The 14,388-nt window shown below is 34.6% G+C and overlaps 1 protein-coding gene across 3 annotated transcripts in view; it reads left to right on the forward strand.

The window, feature by feature from the left end:
• The window catches only part of LOC123498477 (ankyrin repeat domain-containing protein 50-like), a 31,093-nt gene that overhangs the window by 630 nt on the left and 16,075 nt on the right, over positions 1-14,388 (forward strand). For all 3 annotated transcript variants that reach the window (XM_045245585.1, XM_045245586.1, XM_045245588.1), the window contains exons 2-10: positions 2,187-2,331; positions 2,743-3,128; positions 3,375-3,591; positions 3,801-4,037; positions 4,400-4,603; positions 6,366-6,496; positions 12,673-12,868; positions 13,104-13,234; positions 13,575-13,698. In XM_045245585.1, the coding sequence (XP_045101520.1) occupies positions 2,244-2,331; positions 2,743-3,128; positions 3,375-3,591; positions 3,801-4,037; positions 4,400-4,603; positions 6,366-6,496; positions 12,673-12,868; positions 13,104-13,234; positions 13,575-13,698 (1,714 nt within the window). In that variant the 5' untranslated portion in view covers positions 2,187-2,243. The remainder of the gene's footprint in view (positions 1-2,186; positions 2,332-2,742; positions 3,129-3,374; positions 3,592-3,800; positions 4,038-4,399; positions 4,604-6,365; positions 6,497-12,672; positions 12,869-13,103; positions 13,235-13,574; positions 13,699-14,388) is intronic.

The raw sequence follows: 14,388 nt of genomic DNA on the forward strand, positions 1-14,388 counted from the left end.
GCTGTGATGTTAGTTGCTCTCTTTACCTCATTGAGCTCCCCTGAAAGAAACCTCACAATGGCTTAGCATGCCAGTCCAAAAAACAACAACCAAGGTGAGAATAAAAAGATGGGTGAGGACATGACTGGATAATGAGCTATAAGCTCATATATATATATATATATATATATATATATATATATATATATATATATATATATATATATAGGTACACCTTCTTCTGCCAACCAAGAAATGTCTTGGATCTCACTCTGCCACACCCATGTACATTGCATTAGGGTGGAACCATGTGGCACACCAGTCACACCCTATATATTCATATCCCATGGGGAATTTACAGGTGCCACATAATTGTGGCTCAGCAACACTGTCAATGTTTACATTTATGCTTTGCCCTGGAGTACGATGGGTCTCGTGATCAGCAGAGGTAGAACTAGCACGGGACTGGATGGAGCTTCCAGCACAACCTTGATGCGTATTAGCCACCTTACCTTGAGTCATAATCATGGGAGATCACAGTACATTCCAACAAGGTCACAGGGCTGACAGCAGCAGCAACTCAAAATTCTAGACCTGTATTCTGTTAAAGGAAGATTGCTTTGTGATGGTTTAATCAAGTGCTGGAAAATCTTTCATGGGATGTCTGGTGCTATTCTTGCTGATATTTTTACAAAGGCCCTCTGAGAGTATTGTTCCAAGGTCATAAATTCAAGATTTTTCCTCCCCACACATCCTGTAAGACCTGACATAGATTTGTATGGTTTCAAGTGGTCAGGTATTGGAATGCTCTCCCTACTGAGTTATCTTATATAGTGCTATTATATTATATCACCTCTCTCCTTCCTTTCCTCCTGTGTAGTTAATCTCAGATATCCAATGTCTCTTCATAACTATATTTACTTAAATGTGTAGGGATTTTTCTTTCAGCTTTCTGGATTCTTTCCAGCTTCCTAATGTCTTTCTTGGAGGATTTGGTGACTACAGTAATGCTACATGCTCCAAATGTGGACATATCATTGTTGTTATCAACTTTTCTATCATGTCTTCATTAATGTGTAAATGATGCTCTGATATTTCTAAGTAGATTATAAGTTTCCCCTGTGATCTTGTTAATATGCTTTTTCAAACAATATGTTAGAAGTGGTTACTCCCAGTCTTTTCTTCTGTCCTTTCATTAATATCTTAATTTCCCAGGTAATAAGTACTTTTTTGTTCTAGCACTATTTCCAAACTCCATCATTAGTTAGTATGTGATTTAATCAGTTTTATATATTACTGTGCTCAAATATGTAAAAGTGTACCTAATAGATAAAAGTGCTACCTGTTTAGGCATTTTACCATACTTAACCATTGCCTTTTCATAAAAATCACAGCAGATGTGATCATAAGCTGAATCTAATCATAATCATGCACAAAACGAAAAAAAAAAAAACAGCAAAACTCAGTCATAATCAAATCATAATCTGAAAAAAAAAAAATATATATATATATATATATATATATATATATATATATATATATATATATATATATATATATATATATATAATTTAATTGCAATAAAAAAAGTATTTCAGACCATAATCACAATCAAATCCTAATAATATTTCATAATCATGCCCATGTCTGATATCAGCAAAGTATAACACATTGGTCACAAATAAGGAAAGGAGGGAAAATAGTGCAGGAAGCTGCTTCATCTACTGTGGTAAGAAAAAGATCTAGCATATTGCTTTATCTGTTGTTAGTTGGTTTATTAATTCATTAAGGCCTAGTAAAGTAAAACAATTAAGGAAAAATCTGTCAGTAAATGACAAGGCAGTGTCTTGTAATACTGCACAGTCTGACCAAAAGGGAGTTGGAAGATTAAAGTCTCCAGTCACAATTACTTCCTTATTAATACACAAGTTCAATAGGAAAACTATCAAAACTCCTTTTCCTCTCATTCTTTTACCTTTTTACAATTTTTTCTTATACTAGTTAGTCCTTTGCATTATAAGCTTGGTATTTATCTACTCATTTTCTCCATCTTTTATGAACATTTTTTTCTAGTATCTAAAGGTTTCTGTAAAACTCTTGAATTGAAAAGTGAAAAGTAAAGCCTGAAAACAAGTCTCAGTAATGAATCCAGGTTAGATTAACAGATTTTGTGTTGCAGTAGCTCATTTCCCCTTCCCATGTTTTAGGCAGCAGAAAGTGGGTGCAAGATAGGAACCCAGGATGCAAAGGTGCAGTGACTCAAAATGGCTACTCTTGCAACTATGGCAGATATGTTGTATGAGTCTGTTAATACTGGGGATGTTGATGCAGTGATGGACTTGCTTAAAAAAGGTTAGTTCCAATTAATTAGAAACTTGATAAGTGGACAGGGTTCTAAGTGGAGTTACCTTTGATATATGAGCATATGAAATCTAGCCTTTTTTTTTTTTTTTTTTTTTTTTTTTTTTTTTTAGATGGAATTTTCTTCTGGAACTCCCTGCCTGCTTCTTTATTTCTGTCTTCCTATGACTTAACCTCTTTTAAGAGGGAGGTTTCAAGGTTTGTTCTTTAATTTTGGCTAAATCTGTACAACTCTTTAAGAGAACCAGCATTTCAAGTGGGCCTTTTTTTATATATTTTGTTGCCCTTGGCTGGTTTTCCTCCTGCATGAAAAAAATATAAATAAATAATAAAAAATTTCAGATTAGTCATTTTTTATATTTATCCTGAAATATGAATGAAAATATTTGTCTTTCCTTAAAGGTGCCAATGTCAATGTCCTTCCATCATGTGGACGGACGGCCCTGGGCCGCGCAGCACAGCTGGGACATTTGGCAATTGTGTGTCTACTTCTTGATGCTGAAAAGTTTTACACAACACCAGAGGAGGAGGATGTGGACACTGAATCATTATTTTCATGCATCTCATCAAGTTCAAGCTCTCATGTTGGTGCAACTCCCAGTGTGACCTCGTGTGCCTCTAGAGGAAACTTACCTCAGGACCAGAAGACATCACCAACTACTGGAGCTGTAGCTTCAACTTCTGTAGGCAATCTCCGTCCAACACTTGGGCCTGCTCTTTTGAGTCCACAAGGGCACAAATGTTGCTCTCCAAGTATCGATTCTGAGACATGCACATGCAGTGACGAGGTTTGTTTGAAGTCTTTCAAAGTCTTATCAAGAAAGAGTCTGTGAAATGCACTAGCCTTTCTGTGTTTTATGATATAATTAGTAACTTAGATAGCTGTAAAACTTAGGTTTACAGTAGTATTTGGATAAACTTTAACATTTGATTCTGCTCTGGAAAAGAAAAGTAAAGAAGACCACTCTGGTGAATCAACATTCAACCAAGATGCTATTTGGATGTTAACATTAATGATTATACTTATTTTTCAGTTGTGGGGTCTAGACCTTAGTGATTCGAACCAACAAAGTGATTGGGAGGCTGGACGCTGTAAGCGTGAGCTTCCAAGTAACAATAATGAAGAGACCCCAGAAATTGATATTCAAGATCCTTATACTTTGCCCATGTGTGGCCATACAACTAGTCAGTACACCTCAAGCAACATTGGTTATTATGTTTTTGAATACAGAGAAGAGGAAGAGGATACTGGTATGTTTTTTTTTTTTTTTTTTTTTTTTCAAATAAAAGGATAGTTTCAATTGTAGTCTTGCTTTTGCTTGATGTTTGCTTTCAATTTTGTACAAATGCCTTAATACGAAAGTTAAAAGTCTGTCTCATCAAGACTAAACAGTGGAACAAATAACTATTTGAGATGCAGGTGTTGAGTATAAGGGCACTAAAAGATCATTTAATTCCAGGGGAGTCATCAGGGCCAGTTGTTTCATCCACAGAAGACTCAGACTCTGCTATGATAGGTGAGCGGCGGCACCACTATCATCCCCACCGCCAGTCCTCCTCAGTCTTGCTCCAGCGTACACTGGGCCGAGGACGGGCAAATATTGTGTCATCTGATTCGGAATTTGAAACAGAAAACAGAAGACGCAGACGCCATGCCCGCCACAATCATCGTTCTCACCGTCACGAAAGAGAGAATGGTCAGAGGAAATTTTTCTCTATGAAAATTTGCTTTTATTTACATTATTGGTCTATTTTGATGCTTGCTCTTGGAAATTCCATCAAAGTAGTAGACATGCCAGAGTCTCCTTTCAATCCAGTTTCTGCATATTAGCCCTACACTCTAAGTCCTTTTCATGTCCCCCCTCCCTCCTCTCTCTCTCTCTCTCTCTCTCTCTCTCTCTCTCTCTCTCTCTCTCTCTCTCTCTCTCTCTCTCTCTCTCTCTCTCTTGTATTGTTAGCATTCCACCTCCCCATCATAAAAATATTGCTCAGGTGAAGCTTTCAGAACTTGATCAGATAGTGAAATTATTATCTACATACAAATCTTTTTTTTTTACAGGTCGTCATAAACTAGTTAACTCTCATCGTTCAAGCCCTTGGTTAGCTCAGCTTCATTCAGAATACATGGCTTTAGGCCTTCCATCTCCCTGGTCTCCAAGCCGCAGCTGTGATATTAACCAGCAGGATGCTTATGGAAGGTCAGCATTGCATTATGCTACAGAACAAGGCCACACATATATTGTTCATATGCTCATCAAGGCAGGTGAGTTCCTCTGCATTGTAATCTGTGCACTTTGTTGAATTGTTGATCCTTATCAGTAAAGTGTTTCCCAAATTGTCAAACCTCTTGTGTCATCAAAAGTATTCACATATGATAATTAAAGAATAAGGCATGATATTGAGATTATTGTGGTACATGTATGTTGTAAATTGTTCTTCATGTATTATAATGCCATGCTCCAATAATATGAAGTGAAGGGATCTTTGGTCATACTGTGTGCTCTGCAAGTTCTCTTCACTTTGTGATGTTAATAATCCTGCCTTCGTATAATTACTAAATTTTATAACAATCTTATGATGTGTGTTTATTATATCTTTCATAGAAATACTAAAGTAGGGAAAGAACAGTTAACTGACGTAGGAAATTGATATGATACAATCCTTTGTTATTGGCAAAAAACAGATAAGAAATATAAAAAAAATTCAGAGATTAAAGTTATTTAAGATGAGAAAACATACATAAGGTATGCTTTGAAGATCTTTCAGAGCAAGTTGAGGATTGATAGAATAGAAAATTTAAAGGAGTCAGAAAGGAATATTGAAAAAAAAATCTTTGTTTCTGTTCCTATCACCATCCATCTTTATATATATATATATATATATATATATATATATGTATATATATATATATATATATATATATATATATATATATATATGTATACAGTAAGCCCCCGAATTTAGCGAAATCCAGCTTAGCAAAACCCTTATTTAGCGACTGTCTGGAAAAAGGCCAAGCCCTCAAGTTTAGCGATTTTCTCTCATATTTAGCGATTGTACCGCGCTACACTGTCCCGCCTCCCGCTCGCTCTGAGCCAATCGCGTGTCTGTTTGGCCGTGACATCAGCCCCCCAGTGCCTCCGGCATTCCTGCTCGACACTTGAGCTATTGTGTGTGTTAATCCAGCGTGTGAACTCATTTTTTGTGCTCCCATCCTCGCTGTTTAGCGAGTTTCACTATCACCATGGCCTCCAATAGTTGTTCGGGGGGTGCTGATTCTCGTGAAGGTGGCAATGTTGCAGCTGTAAATGGGGACTCGAAATGGGGACTTTGGGCGGACGAAAGACTGATTGGTATTTTTCCCTATTTAAAGTAGTATTCAAATTTGGCAAAATTTTAATTTAGCAATGGTTTCGGCAGATTAATAGGATTGCTAATTGTGGGGGCTTACTGTATATATATATATATATATATATATATATATATATATATATATATATATATATATATATATATATATATATATATATATATATATATATATATATATATATATATATATATATATATATATATATATATATATATATATATATATATATATATAATAAACTATTGACTGCTTTACTTTAGTTTTTAATGCAAGTAATTTGTTTCATGATATAAAAGTATACTTCTAACAACCAACACATTTAAAATTGTAATAAGTTGCAATACATTATACACTGAACTGAAAAAAAAATTCTTGCTATGATTATATGAGAATATTGAATAGTAATTTAGAGAACTAAGCCCAGTATACATTATGTAAATAAAAGAGTATCCTTGTTAATCTTCAATATGCTATAATTTGGATTGATGTATATAGTAACATCATTGAAAATCATTAATTTAGGTAGATTTTATACACATAATTTATAATGATATTGTGATGATATAAATAAGTGATATTAAGAAAACATTATAGACATTGTTAATAAAAGTAAGCTCTTAGACTAGTAGGTGCAGAGTTTATGTTATTTCAGGAGTGCGTGTAGACACCCCAGATGCTGAGCACATGACAGCACTCCATCTTGCAGTGCAGCGAGGTCTAGTGGAGGTCATCACTCTGTTACTGGAGGGAGGAGCCAGGGTTAATAACAAAATGAACGACAAGGTAAATACCAGCTCTTTTTGTGGCAGCTTGTCCAGATGATAAAGATTTTAGCAATTGAGGAATCTCTTGTTTATGAGAATTACATAACTCAGAAAATCATCTGTTGTTTTTTTTCATAAATTTGGATTTGTTCTTTTATGAATCAGAACAAAGAGCATAAAAGTGATTATCTTGTTTTGTGAAATGCAGTCAATTTCTTAAATGGAAATTTAAATGATAATATAAGGTATCAGTTCTTGGAATTTTGTAAATGATATTTTTTTCACTAATTATTTCAATACATTTAATATTTTATTACATATGCAGTGAAGTTAACACAATATCATTTGTGTTGAATCAAAATGTGCGTAACTAGTGTTTTTGCCGCCCGGGATGGCCCATGACCTTCAATTAATTTGCCTTCCTTCCCAGATGTAAAACAATATTACAATGCACATATACCATATGAGTAGCTTTGCTGGAGAATAATCCAAGTGTCATCCCCAACGAAAATGTGTATTCCCGTGCAAATGGGAGCTCAAGGCATCCTCTTCTACTACATGTTGCTTAGATTATTCTCTCTGTGACAGTACAGTATAAACTTTGATACATTTTTTTTTTATATATATATATATATATATATATATATATATATATATATATATATATATATATATATATATATATGTGTGTGTGTGTGTGTGTGTGTGTGTATATATATATATATATATATATATATATATATATATATATATATATATATATATATATATATATAGATAGATAGATAGATAGATAGATAGAAGAACAGGGCCAAATATCTTGAAACCTCCCTCTTGAATGAAGTCAAGTCAAAGGAAGTTGGAAATACAGACACAGACAGAGAATTCCAGAGTTTACCAGAGAAACGTATGAAAGAATGAGAGTACTGGTTAACTCTTGCATTAGAGAGTTGGAAAGAATAGGGGTGAGGGAGAAGAAGAAAGCCTTGTGCAATGAGGCCACAGGAGGGGAGGCATGCAGTTAGCAAGATCAGTACAGCAGTTAGCATGAAAACATTGATAAAAGATAAACACTTTATTATAGCCAAGGATATACTACAGAAGGACTCTTCAGAGAATTGTTGGGCTAGCCTATATAATAAGCAATGCTTTACAGGCAAGAGGTAGGAGAAATATAAATATGAAAATACAAAATATGAACTTACATTCTAACTAAGCAATAATGGAGATCATATATTATAAAATAAATATATAAAGATTTGACACTAAAAATAGTTAGGTATAGGGATACAATTTTCTAGGATAAAGAATGGGTAAGCAACATGTATCGAATGGTTATGATGGGTGATGTTGAAGATAGGTGATGATGGAGTAGTAGAGATAGTAATGAAGGTTTGGGAAGGCTACATTGTAAAAGTAGGATATTGGCTAATATAAATCTAGATGATATTTGAGTTTACTTTTGAATATGTTAAGAGAGGGAGCATTTTTTATATGACGGTGTAGAGAATTCCATACGTGTGGGCCCAAATACACAGTAGAGTGGCGGAAGAGACTTAAGCGATGGGTCGGTATACAGAGTTGTTGTCTGTGCCGTGTGGTGTATTCATGAGAGGGAAAAGAGACATTGATTTGATTCTTGTACATACTAATTGCAATAGAAAATTTAGTTATATCTTCCTGCTTTAGAATTTTAGTGCTTTTAAAGAGAGGAGTGGTATGTTCAAGGAAGGAGCTCTTTGTAATAATTCTGATTATCTTCTTATGTAGTAGATTTATACATTTTAGATGCGTAGCATGGGTGGTGCCCCAAATTGGATTACAGTAGAGTAGATGGGGATAAATGTGAGCATAGTAGAGAGTTTTTAGTATTTCACAAGGTGCTAAGTGTCTTACTTTATAAAGCATGGAAGTGCATCTGGAAAGTTTTTGGGAAACATTACTAGTATGGAATTTAAAAGTTAAGCTTTCATCAAATACGACACCCAAAAATCTTAGTTTATAAGCTCTACTTATTAAGTTATCATTGATTTTTAGAACAGGCAGCACATTAGTGTTTGTATTAGAAAAGAACATGAAGTGAGTTTTATCGATATTAATTGTAAGTCTATTGCTCAAACACCATCAGTAAAGTTTATTAAGATCTTGGTTTGCTTGGCTGAAGAGAGTATCATTGCTAGAGCCTGTGAAATAGAGGGTTATGTCATCAGCAAAAAGTATAGTCTTGGCACAATTGAATATATTGACAATATCATTGATATAGATAAGGAACAATATAGGCCATAAGACACTTCCTTGTGGAACACCAGTGACTGTACACTGGGTTCTGTTTGTTAAATAGTCCTTGAACCATGAATGTATAGTTCCACATATTCCATAATGATACAATTTGTCAAAAAGGATTCTGTGGTTGACTGTATCAAAAGTTTTGGAAAAGTCAATAACAAGAGATAAAACTGATAACTTACTGTCTAGAGATGAGTAAAGGTGGGTGGTAAACACATCAAGGGCATGATATGTGCTGAAGTTTGATCTAAATCCTTATTGAGAGTCACTTAAGATGTGGTTTCTTTCTAGATATGGCATTCATTTATTTTTCATTAACATTTCAAATATTTTGGAGAAATTGGATAGGGTGGAAATAGGGCGATAATTGTTGGGGTTATTCTTAGGACCAGATTTATGTATAGGTGTTACATTAGCATTTTTGAGGGTTGATGGATATTTACCAGTAGATATGAATTGATTAAATAGTAGTGCAATAGGGTTAGCAATATGGTCTGAGTTACTCTTTAATATAGTGGTGAAAATTTCATCAATATTTGATTGTTTATTTTTTAGACTTTTGATAGCTCTGATGATGTGGATACACATTGAATGTGCATAGTTTCCTTGTAAGTAGTCATTGGCATTTCTATTAGCGGGGGGTAAGGTATTGTTTAACTTTGTTGCAATTTCACTTAAGTGTTCGTTGAGAGCTTCTGCAATTTGACGTGAATCGGTATGTAGGATGTTTTTGGTGGGAGGAGCAATAGGATTTCAAGGACAGCATACAGCATCTTTACTTTCATAACCAACACAAAGTATGGGACAACTCAATGGAAGAAGAAACAGAATAGAAATATGACGCCTACGTAGGCGTCATTGCATATGCTACTGGGGCTTCATGACGCTTATGTAGGCACCATCGTATTGAAAGGATTAAGTTGTGAGATATAAAGGGAAATGTTCAGCAAGTTCACAGCTAGCTTTGATGGTGAGTTCACAGCCACAGCATCTCCTGAAATGATCCAGACCAGAACAGGGTAGACAAGGACTGTTCCAGATCAAAACTATTGCTATTCAATCACGCTGGGAGTAAATTATCATTTTGGTAGGCGTCTACTACCTCTTCCTGGAAAAAGGTGCTTCCTAAATGCTGTTAAATACAGTAGCTCATTGTGGTTGATTAGGAGCTAAGGTGGATGGGTAGATTAAGGAAATATGTGAAGAACTATTTCTCAGTAAAAGTATATAGAGAAACTCAACTTTTACATGACTTCTTAATACAGGAAACACGATAGCGGAAGGTACAATACCAGAGGGTTAATTGTATAACAGTGGCATAATTAAGTGAAGAAGTCCAACTGAATTTTAAAGAATGGGGATATAATGCTTGGAGGATAGAAAGGGAAAACCAGGAGGAGAAATGTTGATAATGACTCAAGATGATATATATATATATATATATATATATATATATATATATATATATATATATATATATATATATATATATATAGGTGGAAGAAGTACAATATGGAGATGGATTGATGGAGGTTTTAAGTATAATATTATGACCAATGGGAGGGAAAGGAGGAAAATTATAGTAACATATGTGCCACTGAAGACTAATACTTTGAGGCTGGATAAGCACAAGGAAATGCAAGAAGTGCTAAAATGCTTGGACAACATGCTGGGGAAAAAGACAGAAAAGTGCTACTCATGGGAGACTTTTAACTGGAAAAATGTGAATTGGGAAAAAATGGAAGTGAATGGTTATGCTGGACAATAGGGGGAAGAAGTGTTACAACTGACAATGGTAAATACAATGGCCCAATGGGTGAAGAACTGCACAAGGTACAGAGAAGAACCATCTGTGCTTGACTTGGCATAAAAAAAAAATAAAAAAAAAAACAGAGCCTTATCCTACTATTAATTATCATAGCCTGATAGGGAAAAGTAATCATGTGGTTTTGGAAGTCAAGTTTGAGGATTGGGAAATACTGGAATGCTAAGAGGGTTACATACAAGGAAGATTAAATCATGCAAAGACATATTTTGTGAGATTAAATAAATACTTTGGTAATATTAATTGGACAAATCATGGAAGGCAAAACAATGCAAAAGAAGTATGATATATTCCTAGAAAAGTACAAGGAGGGAGTGAAAAGGTATGTTCCCTTATATAGAGTAAGAAAGAGTAAACATATGAGGTATGATGCCAGATGTGCAAAAGCTAAGAAGAGTAAGGTTGTAGCTCAGAAGAAATTCATGAAGCAACAAAATGCCAATAGGAAGTAGTATAAAGAGGCACAAAATGAATATTTTAGAACAAGAAGGGAGGAGTAGAGAATGTTAGAAGGGGATATAGTAAAGAGATGTGGAGAGGAATCCAAGCTGTTTTATAAATATATAAATAGAAAGATGAACAAAGAGACCATCGATGAGTTACTAAAGGCAAATAGAATATATGAAACAAAGGAAGAAGTGAATGAACTTATGAATGAGAGCTTTAGATCGGTATGTAATGCAGAAGGGGATTTCATAAAACCAAACAACAAAGTGACGCAGGAAGGATTAAGGATTATGGTGCAAAAAGAAAAAAAGTTTGCAAATTATTAGAGAAGGTAGATGTTGTAATGGTGTATTGTAAAATGAGGAATACCTGTATACAGTACAGTGGTATGTCGAGATATGAGTTTAATTTGTTCCATGACAGAGCCTGTATCTCAAAAAAATTTTTCACATTAATCCGTTCTAGCTTCTCCTAAAAACTATTTTTTTACATGTTTTTAAGTAGAAACAGATATTAATAAATAATAATTATTGTATAAAAACATAGTAAAACATAACAAATGAGAATATAAATAGATAAACTACTCTTACGAAGTATATTTATCTTGAAGGGTGAATTCCATAGGATTACACTACCTCATCCCAACCCTCACTTGCATCTGTCAATCAACTGGAGTGTACAAATATAGCCACTCACAGAAGACTGGCTGCTCTAATAATCATAAAAGAGCTCATTGACAACCCTGTAATCATTGTTCATAGAATAAATGAAGTTTTAAGCAGGGGGAGAGAGAGAGAGAGAGAGAGAGAGAGAGAGAGAGAGAGAGAGAGAGAGAGAGGGGGGGGGGGATAGCAGCAGCATCACTGCAACTATAGAGGTTTGTGTACTTTATTCCTTCCCTCGGTGGTAAGCACTGGTGGAGGAGGTAGGCAGAGATGGGAGAAATTTTGTTTAGCCTTTTCATTTACATATATTTGCATACTTTATCAATGTATAAAAATATAAAATAAAAGCAAAAGTTTATTAAATGTTCTTACCTTGGAGACAGATGCTTTTGGCTAATGGTAGTGAATGATGGAGGAGGAGGAGGGAGGGAGGAAGGAATGCAGGTACCATTCACATGTAAATATTAAATGTATATTAAAACTGCACTTTCTTTAAACTAAAAAGGTAAATAAATAGTGTGTGTGATAATGATGAAAGGACAATCACAGTGCATGAGACCTGTGGGAAACACATTGATACTAGCTCAGCTGAGGCTGGACTGCCAACCTGCGGTAACATCCCCAAGCATGACTTGTATCTCAAAATTTTGCTCATATCTCAAAAAAAAAAAAAAAAAAAAAAAAAAAAAAAAACGTATCTCAAAAAACTTGTATCTCAGGTAGCTCATATCTCAAGTACCACCATACTGTACTTGGGTAGCACATTTCTGGATTGTTATGGTGTTTTCTGTTGTACATATTACTGTTGTACAGATTTTAATCTCCCACACTAAAACATTTAACGTCAATTGACGATTCATGTTAGTGAACAACCTATCCCCCCAGTTTGTCTGTTCAGCTGCATATGTAAGCACTAGATATCTTAAATCTTTGTTAGAAACATTAAATGGTCTTTTTTTTTTTCCTTGTCAGAGTACTCCACTACACATAGCAGCATCAAGAGGCTACACTGACATTGTGGAATTGTTACTGTGTCATGGAGCAAAAATTGACTCCTTGGATAGCTCTGATCGCACTGCTCTCATTGTGGCTGTCTCCCGATCTAATGTCAAGGTAGTACAGCTGCTGCTTGAGCGCGGTGCCAAGGTTAACATAGAGGAAATACATGGTAAGAAAATCTGTAGTGATATTTTGTGTTTGTTATATATCACTGACACCATATTCATTCCAGAAATTTTTTGTTGAATATTTAGATTGCCTGCAAGTTGTTTTAGAGGATAATTAATTATTTTGGCACTATCATGATGGTAATGTATAATTAGTTAGAACATATTTTTGGATTGGTTACTATCAGTGCTCTATTTAGATATATTTTGAGAAGATGAAAGCATTTTTTTCTACAGGATACACTCCTTTATGTGAAGCAGTGTGGCACAAAGATGTAAAATTAGTCCAGATGCTCCTGGCTGCTGGTGCCAAGATAACTCAGTCACACTATCTTCTTCATTATGCAGTTCTTCACCGACATTTTCAGGTAACTGAGCAGAGAACGAAGGTTACCGTGTTAATATAAATGTAGTCTCAGTGCACAAAACCTAAACCTTATATTAATGGTATTTTATTTGAGTTTTTATTTTAGTTTTAAACTTTAATTTTAAATTAGCAAAGTAATGTAGGATTTATAGTTATGCTTTAATTTTCTATTAAAAACTTTACTTTCATCACCACTTCATCCAACATTTATTTGAATGCATTGCTTTAAAATAAATAATGAATGTCTAAGGCTTTTTTTTTTTTTTTTTTTTTTTTTCATACTTCAATGATTTAAATATATTAGTTTTGTGTACTTACATCACAACCTTCTTGCATGGCAGCTGGCTGAGCTGTTGCTCAGCGCCCGCTGCATTGTCAACCTGCGGGATGATAATGGAGATACTCCTCTTATCATTGCTGCACGCACCTGCCAGCCTCCCATCATCAAGTTGTTGCTCAAGAATGGTAGGAATAGTGACTTCATGTACAGTCATCCACACAAAGACATCAAGAAATGAATAGTTTTGATTTTTTTATCTAAATTTGAATAAAGCCTAGTTATAAATTTAATAATTTTGTTACTGATGAAATGTTATGCATGGTATTTTCTTAAAAGTGTTTTTTTTTTTTTTCAGATGTCACTTGATTTTTCTTTCACTAGATATTTAGTAGGAATTTGTCCAATTTCTACAAAACTCAAAAGTGTTCAGTTCTATGAAGAAATGGAAAAATGAAAAATGAAGGAGATAGTATACACCTACTGAAATTATCATTTACTCCCAGTGAAGTCTAATAGTACTGATTTTGTTCTGGACCAGTTCTGATCTGGATCAGTTCATGGGATGTTGTGAACCTATCATCAAAACTAGTTGTGATATCACTGATTGTTTCTCCTTGTGTCTTTCAACTCAAGGGGTCAGGCACAGCCTGCCTTTTAAAGACAACTCTTCTCCTTCACACAAAACTACATGCATTTACTACACACACACACACACACACACACACACACACACACACACACACACACACACACACACACACACACACACACACATACTAAGAGGACACCCAAAGAAAATACAAAAGGACAGTTGTATGGGAGATGTCAAGAAGTATAGCTTCCCATATTGTGGCATTGACAAATGGAACAAATTG

Source organism: Portunus trituberculatus, chromosome 48, assembly GCF_017591435.1.
Source record: "Portunus trituberculatus isolate SZX2019 chromosome 48, ASM1759143v1, whole genome shotgun sequence".
Taxonomy (NCBI): Eukaryota; Metazoa; Arthropoda; class Malacostraca; order Decapoda; family Portunidae; genus Portunus; species Portunus trituberculatus.